At 40.8% G+C, this 15,064-nt stretch overlaps 1 protein-coding gene across 1 annotated transcript in view; it reads right to left on the reverse strand.

Annotated features, from left to right (window-relative positions):
• Positions 1 to 15,064, reverse strand: part of Dnah14 (dynein, axonemal, heavy chain 14) — a gene marked incomplete at its 3' end in the record, with an annotated part of 224,776 nt that overhangs the window by 190,157 nt on the left and 19,555 nt on the right. Inside the window, 5 exon segments of the mRNA XM_013036175.1 lie at positions 1,635 to 1,885; positions 4,788 to 4,919; positions 7,144 to 7,288; positions 8,449 to 8,511; positions 13,064 to 13,179. Of these exon segments, the coding sequence (XP_012891629.1) occupies positions 1,635 to 1,885; positions 4,788 to 4,919; positions 7,144 to 7,288; positions 8,449 to 8,511; positions 13,064 to 13,179 (707 nt within the window).

A 15,064-nucleotide genomic window follows, 5' to 3' on the forward strand; every position in this document is an offset into this window, starting at 1 on the left:
CAACTGATACAAAGCACCTGTGAAAGGCTCCTAGCTAATATAAAATAAAGAACAAGATACAGATACTCAGTCTCACCACTGCTAACATTGTACTGCATAATATGCCAGTTAGGGTAATGAGGGAACAAAAACAAATAAAAGATGTCAGTTTGGAAAGGAAGGAATAAAATTGTATTTTCAGGTGATATGCAGAAAGCAAACAAGTCATTCAAACTAGTAAGTTCAACAAGGTGTCTGAGGACAAGGTCAATATAGTTAAACTAGTTTTATTCCCAAACAAACAATGATTATCCTAAAATTTAAAAATAACTCGGGCTGGGAAGGTGGCTCAGTGGTAGAGCGCTTGCCTCACATGCCTGAGGCCCTGGGTTCGATTCCTCAGCACCACATAAGCAGAAAAAAAAAGCCGGAAGTGGCATTGTGATTCAAGTGGTAGAGCGCTAGCCTTGAGCTGAAGAGCTGAGGCCCAGAGTTCAGGCCCCCCAACCGGACCTCCCCCCCACACCACAAAAATAACTCCATTCGGAGGAGGCAACAATGCTCAATAGGGAATGTACTCATTACCTTGCTCATATAACTGTAACCCCTCTGTACAGCATTTTTACAATAAAAAAGTAGAAAAAATTTAAAAAATAAAAATAACTCCATTCACAATAAAATAAAAAATAAAATACTTATAATAAAAGTAACAAACTAAGGCATGCACACTAGAAGTAGGGAATGTCTCTGAAAGCAATGAAAGACTCCCTAACTGGAGAGAGACATCCCATGTTCATGGGTGGGAAGACTGCACCATTCCGATGCGCATGCTCCCAGCACTCAGCGCACTCACCATCAAGACTGCAGCTGTTGCTAGACGCTATTTCTAACTGGTGGCAGTTTGGACATATTGTACTACTTCAATTAATATTCATGTTCCACAAGTTAATAGTGGCTACTTTCATGCTTTGTTTGGTAATAGTATTATTTATAATAGCAGTATTTAATAGCCTGATCTCTAATTAACCAGAAAAAAACCAGAAGAAGAGCTGTAGCTCAAGTGGTAGAGTTTTATACTAGAGCAAAAAAAGCTAAAGGATAGCACCCAGGACCTGACTCCAAGCCTCAGTACTGGCACAATAAACAAATAAATAATCAAAATATTTTCAAAGACTTTCTTAGCTGAGGAAAATATCCAATAGACATCTCTTAGAACTAAGGCAAGTTCCAGTGGAACTTGCAGCTCACATATCTATAAGAATTGGTTCTGAACTTTAAAGATACAGTATATCAATACAAGGATTGCCACATTGAACAAATGAAAATACAGGGCACTCAGTGAAATTTCTGGTTTATCTGAAATTCAGAAATTCAAATAATTTTAGCATTGGTAATGTTTGGAACATATTTATATATAGAAATTATTTGTTATCTGAAATTCTGGTTTCTCTGGGCATCTTGTATTTTTTACAACAACTATATCTATGTCAAATGTAAAGGAAAATGGGGATTACTTTCTTAAATTTCATGGAAAATATTAAATTATTAGTAATTAATAAGCTCAAAGAATTTCAAAAATAAATATATCTGTTACAAGGGGGATTTTCACATTCTAGCTTTATTTAATTTATGGGACCCTCTCTCTATTTTATTACCTGATGAGATTTTCATTCTTTTTTTCCACTGAGAAAGGCACTCTATCAGAATTACTGAATAATTCCAAAAGTTGAGTGACTGCAATGTTCGTAAGCTGACGAATGAGCTCCTGAAATATGTAGTCAACCAGGACCAAAAACCTCCGGTTTGTTTCTAATAAGCGCCGAAGCTTAGGCAGCTTGAAATGTGATGTGTCAGGAGTAGACAGCTTTTCCTCAAAATATTCTTTTATGTCTTCCTTCTCTGAAACCTACAATTTGAAGACATGATGAAATCATGATTTGTAGTTTACAAGATTTTATTAGCCTGAATAATATAGCAGGACTAGACTTTATCAACAACTTTCATTCAAATTTTACTTCTGGAGAAGAGTGAGGCTGAAATCAGAAAAGCAATTCCTTTTGTAAATAGCCTCAAAAAAATACCTAGGAATTAACTTAACCAAAGAGGTGGAGGGCCTCTGTATTAAAAAAAAAAACTTTAAAAACTTGTAAAAGGAAATTAAAGCAGATTTAAGGAAGTGGAGAAACCTCCCATGCTCCTGGATTGGGAGGATTAATATAGTGAAAATGGCAATACTGTCATAAGCTACCTACAAATTCAATGCAACACCCATCAATATCTCAACAACATTCTTTAATAGTAGAATTCCAAAAATTCAAATGGAATAATAGAAGACCCCAAATAGCAAAAACAATCCTCAGCATGAAAAACAGTGCCAGAGGAATATCAAGACCAAACTTGAAACTCTATTATAAAGCCATACACACACACACACACACACACACACACACACACACACACGGCAGCTTGTTACTGGCACATGAACAGGACTGAAGACACAGAAAAGGATTCCACACACCTACAGCCACCTAATCTTTAATAAGGAAGCTAAAATCATCAGATGGAAGAATAGCAGAATTGGCTAGCCACATGTAGAAAACTGAAGTTAGATCCTTATATAACACCCTGAACCAGACTCAACTTGATACCCTGAAACTACCCTAGGAAGAGATTGAGGGAGGGGATATACTATGGCTCCTTGGTACAGGTCAAAACTTCCTAAATAAAGATCCAGAAACACAACAAATGAAAGAAAGACTGTATAAATGGGATTGCATTCAACTGTAGAACTTCTGCATGGAAAAAGGACATAGCTAGCCAGATCAATAGAAAGCCCACAGATTGGGAGAAGATCTTCACTAGCCATACAATAGGCAAGGGCCTCATATCTAAAATATACTTAGAACTCAAAGGAACAACTGCCGCATTAACAAGTGAGCTAAAGAATTGAAAAGAGATGTCTCTGGAGAAGAATAGCCAGTAGACACATGATGACATGTTCAACAAACATCTCTGGCCATAAAAGAAATGCAATTCAAAACAACATCAAGATTTCACCTCACCCCAGTTAGAATGGCCATTATCAAGAAAACAAATAACAGATGTTGGCAGGGATGTGGCCAAAAAGGACTGCTACCACACCGTTGGTGGGAATGTAAACTGGTTTAACAACTCTGGAAAGCAGTATGGAGGTTCCTCAAAAGACTATACGTAGAGGTCCTCTGTGACCCAGCAATCCCACTTCTGGGCATTTACCCAAATGATCACAAAAAGGCCACACCAAAGCTACCAGCACAACTATATTCACTGTAGCATTATTCACCATGGCTAAGACATGGAACCAACCCAGATGCCCCTCAATAGATGAATGGATCAAGAAAATGTGATACACAACACGCGTGCGCGTGCGCGCGCGCGCGCACACACACACACACACACACACAGTGGAAGTCTATGCATCTATCAGAAAAAAACAACATCACCCCACATACGTAAGGAAATGGAAAGACTTGGGGAAAAAAATCATATTAAGTGAAGTAAACCAAACTCGAAGAAACATAGGCTCCATGGTTTCCCTCATTTGTAATAATTAGTATGTCTAGCATAGTCCTAGCAGAGGATCGATAGCTCAATAGCCATATCAAATGATGGTAATCAAAATGAACTTCAAGATATGCAAACAAGAGGTGTTGTTTTTTTTAATGTACTATGTGAAGTTATTTCTTTTTTCTTTCTTTCCTCCCCCCTTTGGTTTATTCCATTGTCACTGTTTTTTATTTTGGTGCCCTGTGTCTTGTATATATATTTGTCTGATTTGGGGATAGGAAGAGGAATCACAAAATGGTGAGAAAAAGGACAAAGGGTGAACCAATGCAACAGTGATCCTCACAAGATACTATGTTAGAAATGAACTTTACAACTTGGGAGGGAAGAGTTGGGGGGAGGGGAGGTAAAGTGGGAGAAAAAACTAGAGGGGGGTAACACTGTTTGACAATATGTAACTGTAGCTCCTCTGTACATCACATCTACAATAACATTAAATTTAAAAAATAAAATGAAAGAAAAAATTTACTTCTGAAGTTTGCAAGTTCATGCCTCACTTCAAGGAATTGACTCAAGTTTGGGAAGTCACACAAAGAAGTACGTATTAGTGACCAGTATATACAATAAGAATGTGTCAAAGACATCATTTATTATCTTCTTTATAAAATCCTTTGTAAAGTTTTATTTTATCTAGTTGTGTTTTTCCTGAGCAATAGATTTTTCTTTATCTTATGAATGCTGTAAACTTTATTATTAGTATAGTTTCCCTTTACATTGCCAGCTCAAGATAGATTCTATGCTTTAAGGTTCATGTATAAATATACATATATAGGTATTCAGACATATATCAACAAATACATACATATTTCTTTGCATATTCTGTAACATTTTGGAAAGTTCTATTTTTTCTTTTGCCAGTCCTGGTACTTGAACTCTGAGCCTGGTCACTGTCCCTGAGTTTCTTTTGCTTAAGGTGAGCACTCTACCACAGTGGAGCCACAGCTCCACTTTCGATTTTTTTTGAGTAGTTTATTGGAGATAAGGGTCTCACAGACTTTCTTGCCTGGACTGGCTTTGAACCATGATCCTCAGATAACCTCCTGAGTAGCTGACAGCCACGAGCCACCAGCACCAGGCTAAAAAGTTCTTATACATACTACATAGGTAGTATCAGTTGGTCAGTCAACTGCCCTTTCTGTCCAATTGCCCATTTCCCAAGGAAACAATTTGGAGTACTGCTTCAGGCAGTACATAGTAAGAGTTACCTTTAAGATTGTGCTTCTTATCTTTAAAATGGATTTATCCTTGATGACCTCCAGTTGTTTCAGAGCCCGCACACCTTGCTGCAACTGCTCTTCATAAAATTCATCAAGAGAGTATGTTTGAGAACGATCCAGCTAGTTACATGAGAGTAAATACTGAGTGTCGGAAAATAAAAATTCATTCATAAAAATTAGATATTTGGTTGTCTTTTCAGGTTATTTACAAGGGCACACTTTATAATTTCTCCTTTAAATGCTTAATGCTTTATATACTATATGGCTTACATGTTATTCAAATTTAAATAGCCATAGTTAAATCTACCTAAACATCGATACAAAGAGAGAAAAACACATTTTTGAAATCATAACCATGATTAAGCTGAAGATATTTTAAGTATGTCGAAAAACCTACAATCCTAGAAATTACTTTTACTTTTGAAATTCCAAATATTTATCAAAACATAAACATGAAATGCAGGATAGAGGCTAAACATTAAATAATAAAGAATAAGATAAAATTTACTCATAATTAATTCTGGATCCAGTATAGAGGATTTGTATCAAACATGCCATTAATTCTTTGGGGTAACATCGGAAAAGAACGTTTCATCTATCATACAATTGCTACCATTCTTCCTCCCTTCATTCAGTATTTTCTTCTTTTTCCTATAGTGAAATTCTTTTGCTGCATTCTCATCAATAAACATGCAGACCTCTGCATCTCTAGGTATACTGATAATAATAATTAAATATATAGTCCCCAAGCAAACAAGACCAAACAGCCCTCCTCTCACTCAGCATTTGGATTTACTAGTTCTCCTTCTCCTGGCCTCACAGCTCAACACTAGGCCCTGATTTTCCCAATAAAACACGTCTCAAAATCTTTCTTCTTCTTTGCTCGTACCACCAATGTTATAATTCAGTCCCTTGTGAATTATATTTACACCTGCATTGTTTTAGTAGTGTAATGATTCCCTCAGTATCTCTTTATTTACAATGTTTTCCCTCAAACAACATGTTTAGAAACGTCTAGTTATTATTCTTTAAAAATAGCTACTCAGGAGGCTGAGATCTGAGGATCTCAGTTTGAAGCCAGTCTGGGCAGGAAAGTCCCTGAGACTCTTTTTTTTTTTGGGGGGGGGTCTGGTCGTGGGGCCTGAACTCTGGGTCTGAGCGCTGTCCCTCAGCTCTTCAGCTCAAGGCTAGTGCTCTACCACTTGAGCCACAGCACCACTTCCAGTTTTATTCTTTTTTGCTTATGTGGTGCCGAGGAATCGAACCCAGGCCTCATGCATGCAAGGCAAGCGCTCTACTACTGAGCCACCTTCCCAGCCCCTCCCTGAGACTCTTATCTTAAATTAAGCACCACAACAAAGGCAGAAGTAGAGTTGTGGCTCAAGTAGTAGGGTACCAGCCTTGAGTGAAAAAGCTCAGGGACAGGACCCAGGCCCTAAGTTCAAGCCCCAAGATCAGAAAAAAAAAAAAAGTTTGGAAATTCACCCCATGTAAGAATCAACTGAGGAATTTGTTAACAGGGGTGGGGGGGAGGTCGGTCGTGTGGGGCTGAACTCTGGGTCTGGGCGCTGTCCCTCAGCTCTACCACTTGAGCCATAGCGCCACTTCCGGCTTTTTCTGCTTATGTGGTACTGAAGAATCAAACCCAAGGCCTCATGCGTTCAAGGCAAGCACTCTACCACTGAGCCACCTTCCCAGCCTGACTAACTTCACTTCTGGCTACAAAAAATGATCCTGTGTCATTGCTGTACCTTATTCTGAGAATCTGGGTAGGTGGTGACCTGTAAAATGCATGTTGTTCAGTTGAAAGGGAAATTTGGATAAAATGAGCAAATATGGGTTAACGGTGTGCTTTTGCACATAGGAGGCGAAGGGTTGGGGACAGTGAATTTGAGGCTGGCTAACCTTGTCTCTTTCCTCCAGGAAAGAGAGTGTTTTGGTACACTCACAATGCCATCCGTGGTGTTTACTGTAAGACCTCATCCTTCATTAACTTGCTGCCTGTTTATCTCCTCACCTGCTCCATCCCGCCCTGTAGCCTTCCAGTTCTCATGAACAAGTTGCCCCTTACTGACTCCTCATCCCAGGCTGTGTTTTCCTAACTACACATCTCCGCCCTTCCTATACCTGACCTGGCTTTTCCTTAAATCTCAGAAACTTCAATTCTTGCTTACTAAGATGGCCTCTATCCTTTGGGGGAGACTTGGATCCTGTTTTCCCCTTATTCTGTTACTGAGGGCCTAACATTCATGACCCAATCTGACTTTCAAATCAGACATATGGCTTGTTTGTTTTTCTGAGTTTCTATACCAGTGCTGGTATATGGTGATATCCTTCTACTCACCTTCACAAAACACACCACAGGTGGCTTATCCTTACGTTTTTTATTATTATTGAAATTCATTGCATCTTCACAAAGTCCCTTTATATGTAGTAAACAGTCTTGGAAAAACTCATCAGCGAAAAAGAGATGTTTATACAAAAATATCCTAAAAGTTAAAATTTTTCAGACATATTTCATTCCAAATACAGAAAATGTATCTAGAGGTAACTAGTAGAGTTTATTTCACATAGAGGCAAGCTGGCACTGTGCAGAAAACACTCCTGTAACCCTCTCCTGTTACGCAGACCACACGTTAGATAATGCGATTAAGTAAGCACTGGAAGGTGTTGCATGCAATGCTCTGGGTGCGGGGTATGTTGAGTAAAAAAGCAAAACAGAAGAGAAAACACACAGTATTATTCTGTTATGCTGTGGAAGTCTAATAATTTTGTGATACCAAACAGTTATATAAAATAAATTATATGCTTTCAATTTACAAAGTAATAGCTGAAAACTTCCAAAATTGGGCAAAAGACAATCATAGACCATGAGCCCCATTAGACCATGAGGCTAAGGGAACTCAAAATAGAGACAAACAAAGACATATCAACATTGTCAAACTTCTGCAAACTAAAAAAATGTTGAAAAGACAATGCTAAGAAAGCAGCCTGGGTAGCGTGTAGTTTCATCAAAAATGTGTGCGGCAACGGCATACCATGATGACATTTGGTGGCTGGAGATATGCTTGCGTGGGAGAACGCCACTCCCAAGCCAGCCATGGCATCAAACCTGGCATCGCTTTCATAGTACACTTATATAGCTTTCCTTTCAGTATCTTTGGTACCACTATTGGGGCTTGAACTCATGGTTGGGTATGCTGTCCCTTGACTTTTTCAGGCTGGTGCCTGAAAAAGTAGAGCCACAGCTCTACTTCTGGCTTTATAGTGGTTAACTGGAGAGAAGAGTCTCATGGGCTTTCCTGCCCAAGCTGGCTTCAAACCTTGGTCCTTAGATCTCAGTCTCTTGGCTAGCTAGGATTTCAGGTGTGAGGCAATGGTGCATAGGTACATATAAAATTTGTATAAATTTGGGCTGGGAAGGTGGGTCAGTGGTAGAGCGCTTGCCTTGCATGCCTGAGGCCCTGGGTTCGATTCCTCAGCACCACATAAGCAAAAAGAAAAAAGCCGGAAGTGGCGCTGTGGCTCAGGTGGTAGAGCGCTAGCCTTGAGCTGAAGAGCTGAGGGATAGTGCCCAGGCCCAGAGTTCAGGCCCCAAGACCAGACCCCCCCAAAAAATTGTATAAATTTATTGCATATCAAGACTTACTTGCTCGTCTCTGTCTTAATTCTCCTAACATTCACTTTCCAGGTAACAAAAGCCTTATTAATTCTGAAAGGAAAAACACTTCTTACATTCTATGTTTACAAATCATATTTTTATACAGAATTTAGTAAGAGCTTAACAGTAGTATAAAATTCCTTACAATATGTTTCACTTATCCCAAAGGCATTAAAATAAATATTAAATGATATAAATTTTCTACCAAACTGTCAACAGAATATACGGTAAGAGATAAATGCACTTGAAAATCAGACACAGAGTTTACTTAGCTGCAACATACTAGTAAGTATCAAAATCTCTAAGTTTATTACTTTCCCTTATACAGTAATTGGCTTACTATTTTGAAAGCTAACTTTTAGACCAAGAATAGTCAAAACCCAATTTTCAGTGACAATGAAATAGTAACTGATAAATAAAAATCTTTGTAGAGTACTGAATAAATATTAAGATGGTATATGTCATTTTGATATTTTATCATACTTACAAAACACAGATTCATGTGCCGTCTTAAAGAACTCAAAAGAACCACATGAAAGAGTGCTGATAGGTTTCTTTGGTGATTATTTATGTTCCATAATAGGTGAAGTAGACATGCCCCTCTCTGATCTGTTGCCCAGACTCCTACTTTGTACCCTCGAGGTCTAACTGACTAACCCTCAACCCCCCTTCCCTGGGGTCACTGCCTCTTGAAGAAATGGTAACCGTTGTGACTTTTACATTCTTAGGTAGCAGGGGAAAGCCACTGAGGAAGGGACGCAAATGCCCAGGGATCCAGGTGGATGGTCAGTCTTGGCCACAGCCCTGGCGTTATCTAAGCAGTCCAAGGCCATCTCAGGTATTCTTTAGAGGCCTGAGCAATCAGTCACCTCACACAGATCTAGCAACCGCACTCCACATGAGCAGCCTTCCAATGACATTTCACAGGAGTCCACACCCTCTATGCCAGTTCCTCAGGAATCTAGAAAACCCCTCACTGACCCTGCAGCGGGCCCTTGCACCAGCCATGCACCAGTCCACAGAACACAAACAGCGCTCTGCACCAGGCACAGAAGCCAGCCCATCAGAACAGCCTGAAGCAGCCACACAGACCAAGCCCCGCCAGCTCTGGACCAGGCGCACACACCAGTCCACCACAGAGGGGCATGCCAGCCACGCACTGCATTTTACGAGAAAGGGTCTCATCAGGCACGCACACCAGTCCAGCCAGAAACTGCACCAGCCACAACATGGTCCAAAAGAAAACTGTCCACCAGACAAACACATCAGTGTAACTCAGACAGACCAATAAAGACACAAAACCTGTGCACCAGCCACACATACTGACCACTAGAAACTCCTAAACCAGGCATGCATGCCATTTCACCAGCAAGCTCTGCATGAACTACCCAACTAATTCATCAGAAAGCTCTGCACCAGACACATAGAATCTACCTCAAAGTTCTACATTAAGTGAATGTATGAGTTCACCAGAAAATTCACCAACAGCCACACACCAGTCAGCCAGAAAGCTCTGCTCCAGGCACACACAAAGCCCACCAGAAGCCAGATTCCAGTGGCTCACTCCTGTAATCCTAGCTACTCAGAAAGCTGAGACCTGAGATCATGGTTTAAAGCCAGCCCAGAAAAACACATCTCTGACACTTATCTACAGTTATTATACCAGCAACAAGCCAGAAGTGGAGGCGTGGCTCAAGTGGGAAGTGCTAGAAACAAACAAAAACTTGGGTAAGAGTGCAAGGCCTCCAGTTCAAGTTTTTGTACCCCAGTAACAAAAAAAAAAGACAGGATGAAGGCATAACCCAAGAGGTAGAATTCCAGCCAGGCAAACAAGTTGAAGAACTCCAGGGCCCTGACTTCTTCAAACCCTGGTACCAACAAAAAACATTTCTAAATTAAGTCCGCCAAAAAGCTCTACACAAACCACACACACCAGTGTGCCAGAAACAGAAATACCAGCACACAACACAACCTGATCCATCACAGGGCTCTGTGCAAAGCAACAAACAAAAGTCCACCAAACTAATGTCCAAAGGGCTCTCCAAAGACACTTATCAGCACCCCCAACACCAGCCAACCACAAATGCCAGCGCCAGGCACAAACACCAGTCTAACAGAAAGTTCCATACCAAGCATGCACGGAGGCCCACCAGGCAGATCTACACTTCTACACAGCCAATCGCACCTGACAGCTCTAGACAGAGGAACCTACGACTGACCTGAAAGTTCTGCACCAGTCCAGTAGACCAATCCAACCCACCTGACAGCTCTGTCCTAGACACACAGAACAGGTAGCTGTGTCCCCTACACTCCCCCAGAAAGCTCTGCAACAGACCAGTCTATCACAAAGCACTGCACACACCACACCTGACAGTCCACAAGAGTGCACTGCACGAGCCAAACACAGAAGCCTACCAGGAAGTTCTGCACCAAGCATGCACACCAGTCCAGAAAGCTCTGCAGAGGTCACATACACTGTCACCAGAAAGCTCTGCAGCAAGCACACATACTACCGTACCATTAGCAATGCACCGCCTCACCCCCCCACATAAAACCAGTCCATCACAAAGCTCCTCATTGGCCACACACAATAGTCCACTAGACAGATCTGCACAAGCAACAACCAACAGCCTGTGAGAAAGCTCTGTCACAAGGCATGCTCAAGAATCCAACAGGAAGCTCTGTACCAGACAGACAGGAGTCCAGCCAAAAGCTCTGCAGCACACATGTACATGAGTCCACCCAAGGGTTAGCCCAAGACACATACCAACCCACAAGAAAACTCTATGCCAGGTACACACTTCACTAAAAAACTTGACACCACCCATTCACACCAGGCACACACGCTCGTACACTAGAAAGTGACACACCGGGCATGCACACCCTCCCCCAGGAAGCTCGGCACAGGCCACAGTCAAATCTCCTGAGAGCTATGAAGCAGTCGCACACATGGTCCACCACATTCTGAAACTGACACCACCATCCACCAGGAAGCTCTGAAGCAGATACACATCCCAGAAAGCTCTGCGCTGCCCAGACATTCACTAGTCCATCAGAAAGTTCTAGACCACTCAAATAAAATTTCACCAGAAAGTTTTTCACAAGACAAACACACCACTACACAGTGAGCTCTGAACAAGGCAGAGTCATCAATACATCAGAAAACTGCTCCAACCACACCCATCAGTCCACCAGAAAGCTCTGCATCAGGCATCCATGCCAGTCTACCAGAAAGTCCCGCACTAGCCATGCATACCAGTCCACAAGAAAGCCCTACAACAGGCACTCACCATTCAACCAGAAAGCTCTGATCAGCACACAGCCCACCACCTAAAAGCCTAGGATCTAAGCCACATTGGGGCAGGTGGCTGAATACCAGCTCTCAGAAATGTCTTATCAAGGATGTGCAAGCACTAACTACTTACCATGTAAAACTAATTATCAGCTTAGGATATCATATCGAGGACAGTTTTTGGTATCTGTTCACTTATATATATATTTTTTCAATTAGTACACACTTGGAATACGAGAAGCTTTGTATGGCATTTCCATTCATTCATATAATGCATTTTGGACAAATTCACCCCTCCACCATTTTCTGTATATTTAAAACTGCATCAGCCAGCTGCCACTGGCTCATGCCTGTAATTCTAGCTACTCAGGAGGGTGAGGGAGATCTGAGGATTGCAGTTCAAAGCCAGCTCAGACAGGAAAGTCCATGATACTCTTATCTCCAAATAACCACCAAAATGTAAAATGCTGGAAGTGGAGCTGTGGCTCAAATGGTAAAGCACTATTCTTGAGCAAATAAACTCAGGAACAATGCCAAGGCCCCAAGTTTAAACCCCAGTACCAGCACCAAAAGCAAAAAGAAATTTACAAAACAGCTGCACCAGTGTTATTTCCAACTGTTATTCTGGCCTTGTAATGAATCTGCAGGTCCATGCATTAAACATTTTGTGGTACTGTGTTTGAACTTAAGATCTTATACTTGCTAGGCAGACATTCAACAACCACTTGAGCAACGCTCCAACCCTTTTCTTATACTTTATTTTTCAGAGAGGGTTCTACATTTTCTTGCTCCTGACCAACTTCAGACTGCAGTCTGCCTCTCATGTAAGTAGGATTGTAGTGGGGATATACTACCACGCCTAGCATTTATTGAACTTTTCAAAACCACTCCAAATTCAAACAACACCATCTTTTATGACCTTTGCCATCAGTAAGTCCACATTCAAAATGACTTTATGAATTTTGGGAACAAAACTAAGGGCTATACACAGGGCAAGAACATACTCTACTCTTAACACCAATTAAGCACCAAAAAGCTGCAAGTGGAGCTGTGACTCAAATGATAGCATAGAGGGGACAAAGGTAAGAGTCAGTGCCCAGGCCTTGAGCTCAAATCCTAGTAATTGTGCAGACACAAAAGTATAATAAAAATTTAAAAGAACAAGAGTTTCCTTTCCCTAAAACTTGTATATAGAACATCCCATTTCTCCTATAGTTCCCAAGAAACATGGTCCCACCAACATGAAATGCAGATGTGGCTCAGGCAACAGAATCAACTATTGAAAAACTGATTTAGTTTCATTTGTCTTACCGGAAATTGGAAAATATTTTAAACTGCTGCAAGAGATAGTACTGCTGTCTCTCTGATAGCCATTCTAAAGCGGGTACGAGCTCCACGTCTTCCATGTTGACGCCTGTTTTAGTAATCTGTAAGTGTGAAGTACAAAAAGATGACATACATATTTAGGAAATTAAAGAAGCCTACATTTGGCATAGGCTTAGCTTCCTAATCAAGCTTTTTTCAACTCACCTAACACAGCTCCCAAACTTGCTATTTTCTCCTGATAGCCTCCTATGTTACACAGAGAGAAGAAAAGATACTCCATAGAGATGACTCTCTACAAATAACTATTAAAATTTTGAGTCTCAAGACTTTTATATGTTCTACAAAAGCAGTATTAGTGAACTCAGTTAGGGGGTGTGACTCAGTGGTACAATGCTTGCCCCAAAGGTATTAGGCCATCAATATATATCTATGTCAATAGCTATAGCTATATCCCTATCTATCTGTAAAGAGAAATGATGGTATATTTTAGATAGGTAGATCATTTATAAACTCAACTCAAAATGGAAATAATAGTTCATTTATAATCCCAGGGTCATTTTGACATTCAAATGCCCTTTATCAAAGAATTCTTTCTCTTCCAAAGTCCCTCCCTCGTCCAAATTAACATTTTCTTTCAGAAATAAATGCATGTCTATGTCAGCATCTACATTATGCTTTTTTTTTTCCCACTCTACTACTTGAGCCACAGCTCTACTGCTGGATTTTTGGAAGTTAACTGGAGATAAGAGTCTCATTGACTTTCTTGCCCAGACTGGTTCCAAACAACCATTCTTAGCTCTCAGCCTTCTGAGCAGCTAGGATGCCAAGTGTGAGCCTCTGGCTCTGGGCCTACTGAGATTTTTATTAATATAGACATCTCCAACTTCATTCGCCATTGCATGTTGTAGACATTTTACATCTGCACACACAGCTGTATTTCATACAGAGATGGTCCTGCCCAAGCAGGAAGGCAAGGAAAGCAGAGGAAAAATAAACACATGTCAAACAACTGATCAAAACAAATAATAGTGCAATTGTATCTTATAATAGCTATCTAAGTGCTACGTAAGAGTATACTAAAGAGATTTCTGAATGTAGCAATGAAGTTTCTGACAACATGCCAATAAAAGTAACCTTTATTATTGTTATTCTTATACCAGTAAATGCCTATGTTCAAGTTCTTCTCTTTAAAATTTACACCAGGGGCTGGGAAGGTGGCTCAGTGGTAGAGCACCTGCCTTGCGTGCCTGAGGCCCTGGGTTCTATTCCTCAGCACCACATAAGCAAAAAGAAAAAAAGCCTGAAGTGGCACTGTGGCTCAAATGGTAGAGCTCTAGCCTTGAGCTGAAGAGCTGAGGGACAGCGCCCAGGCCCAGAGTTCAGGCCCCACAACAGGACCCCCAAAAACAACAAATAAAAAAAATAAAAAGACACAATGGACACCAAATATTAATAAAGACATTCAGAAGTGAAAATGTTTCTTAAAATCTAACTGTCAAGCTGGGCAATGGTGGCTCATATCTGTAATTCTAGCTACTCAGGAGGCTGAGATCTGAGGACTGTGATTCAAAGCCAGCCTGGGAAAGTCTGTGAGACTCTTGTCTCCAATTAACTTCCAAAAAGCCAGAAATGGAGCTGTGGTACAAGTGACAGAGCACTAGCATTGAGGAAAAAAAAGCTCAGGGACAGCACCCAGGCCCTTAGCTCAAGCCCCAGTACCAACACAAAAATAAGAAAAATTAATTGTCAAACCTAAATCTGTACAGAGAAGAAAAATATCACTATTAAATTTCTACCAAGGAGATTATTAAATGTAATCTTCTCCTCAAATAATCAGGTTTGGGGGGGGGACCAAGATGGCGACGGGGCAGTAGGGAAACGCCACAGCTCTCTCCAACCAAAAAGAGAGTTCGAGTTCCAACGCTTAATCTCCCCAAGAGACCGACAACAACAAAAAGACGAACACTCAGAGAAAAACCAGAGGTG

This window comes from Dipodomys ordii, unplaced genomic scaffold (assembly GCF_000151885.1).
Source record: "Dipodomys ordii isolate 6190 unplaced genomic scaffold, Dord_2.0 Scaffold251, whole genome shotgun sequence".
NCBI lineage: Eukaryota > Metazoa > Chordata > Mammalia > Rodentia > Heteromyidae > Dipodomys > Dipodomys ordii.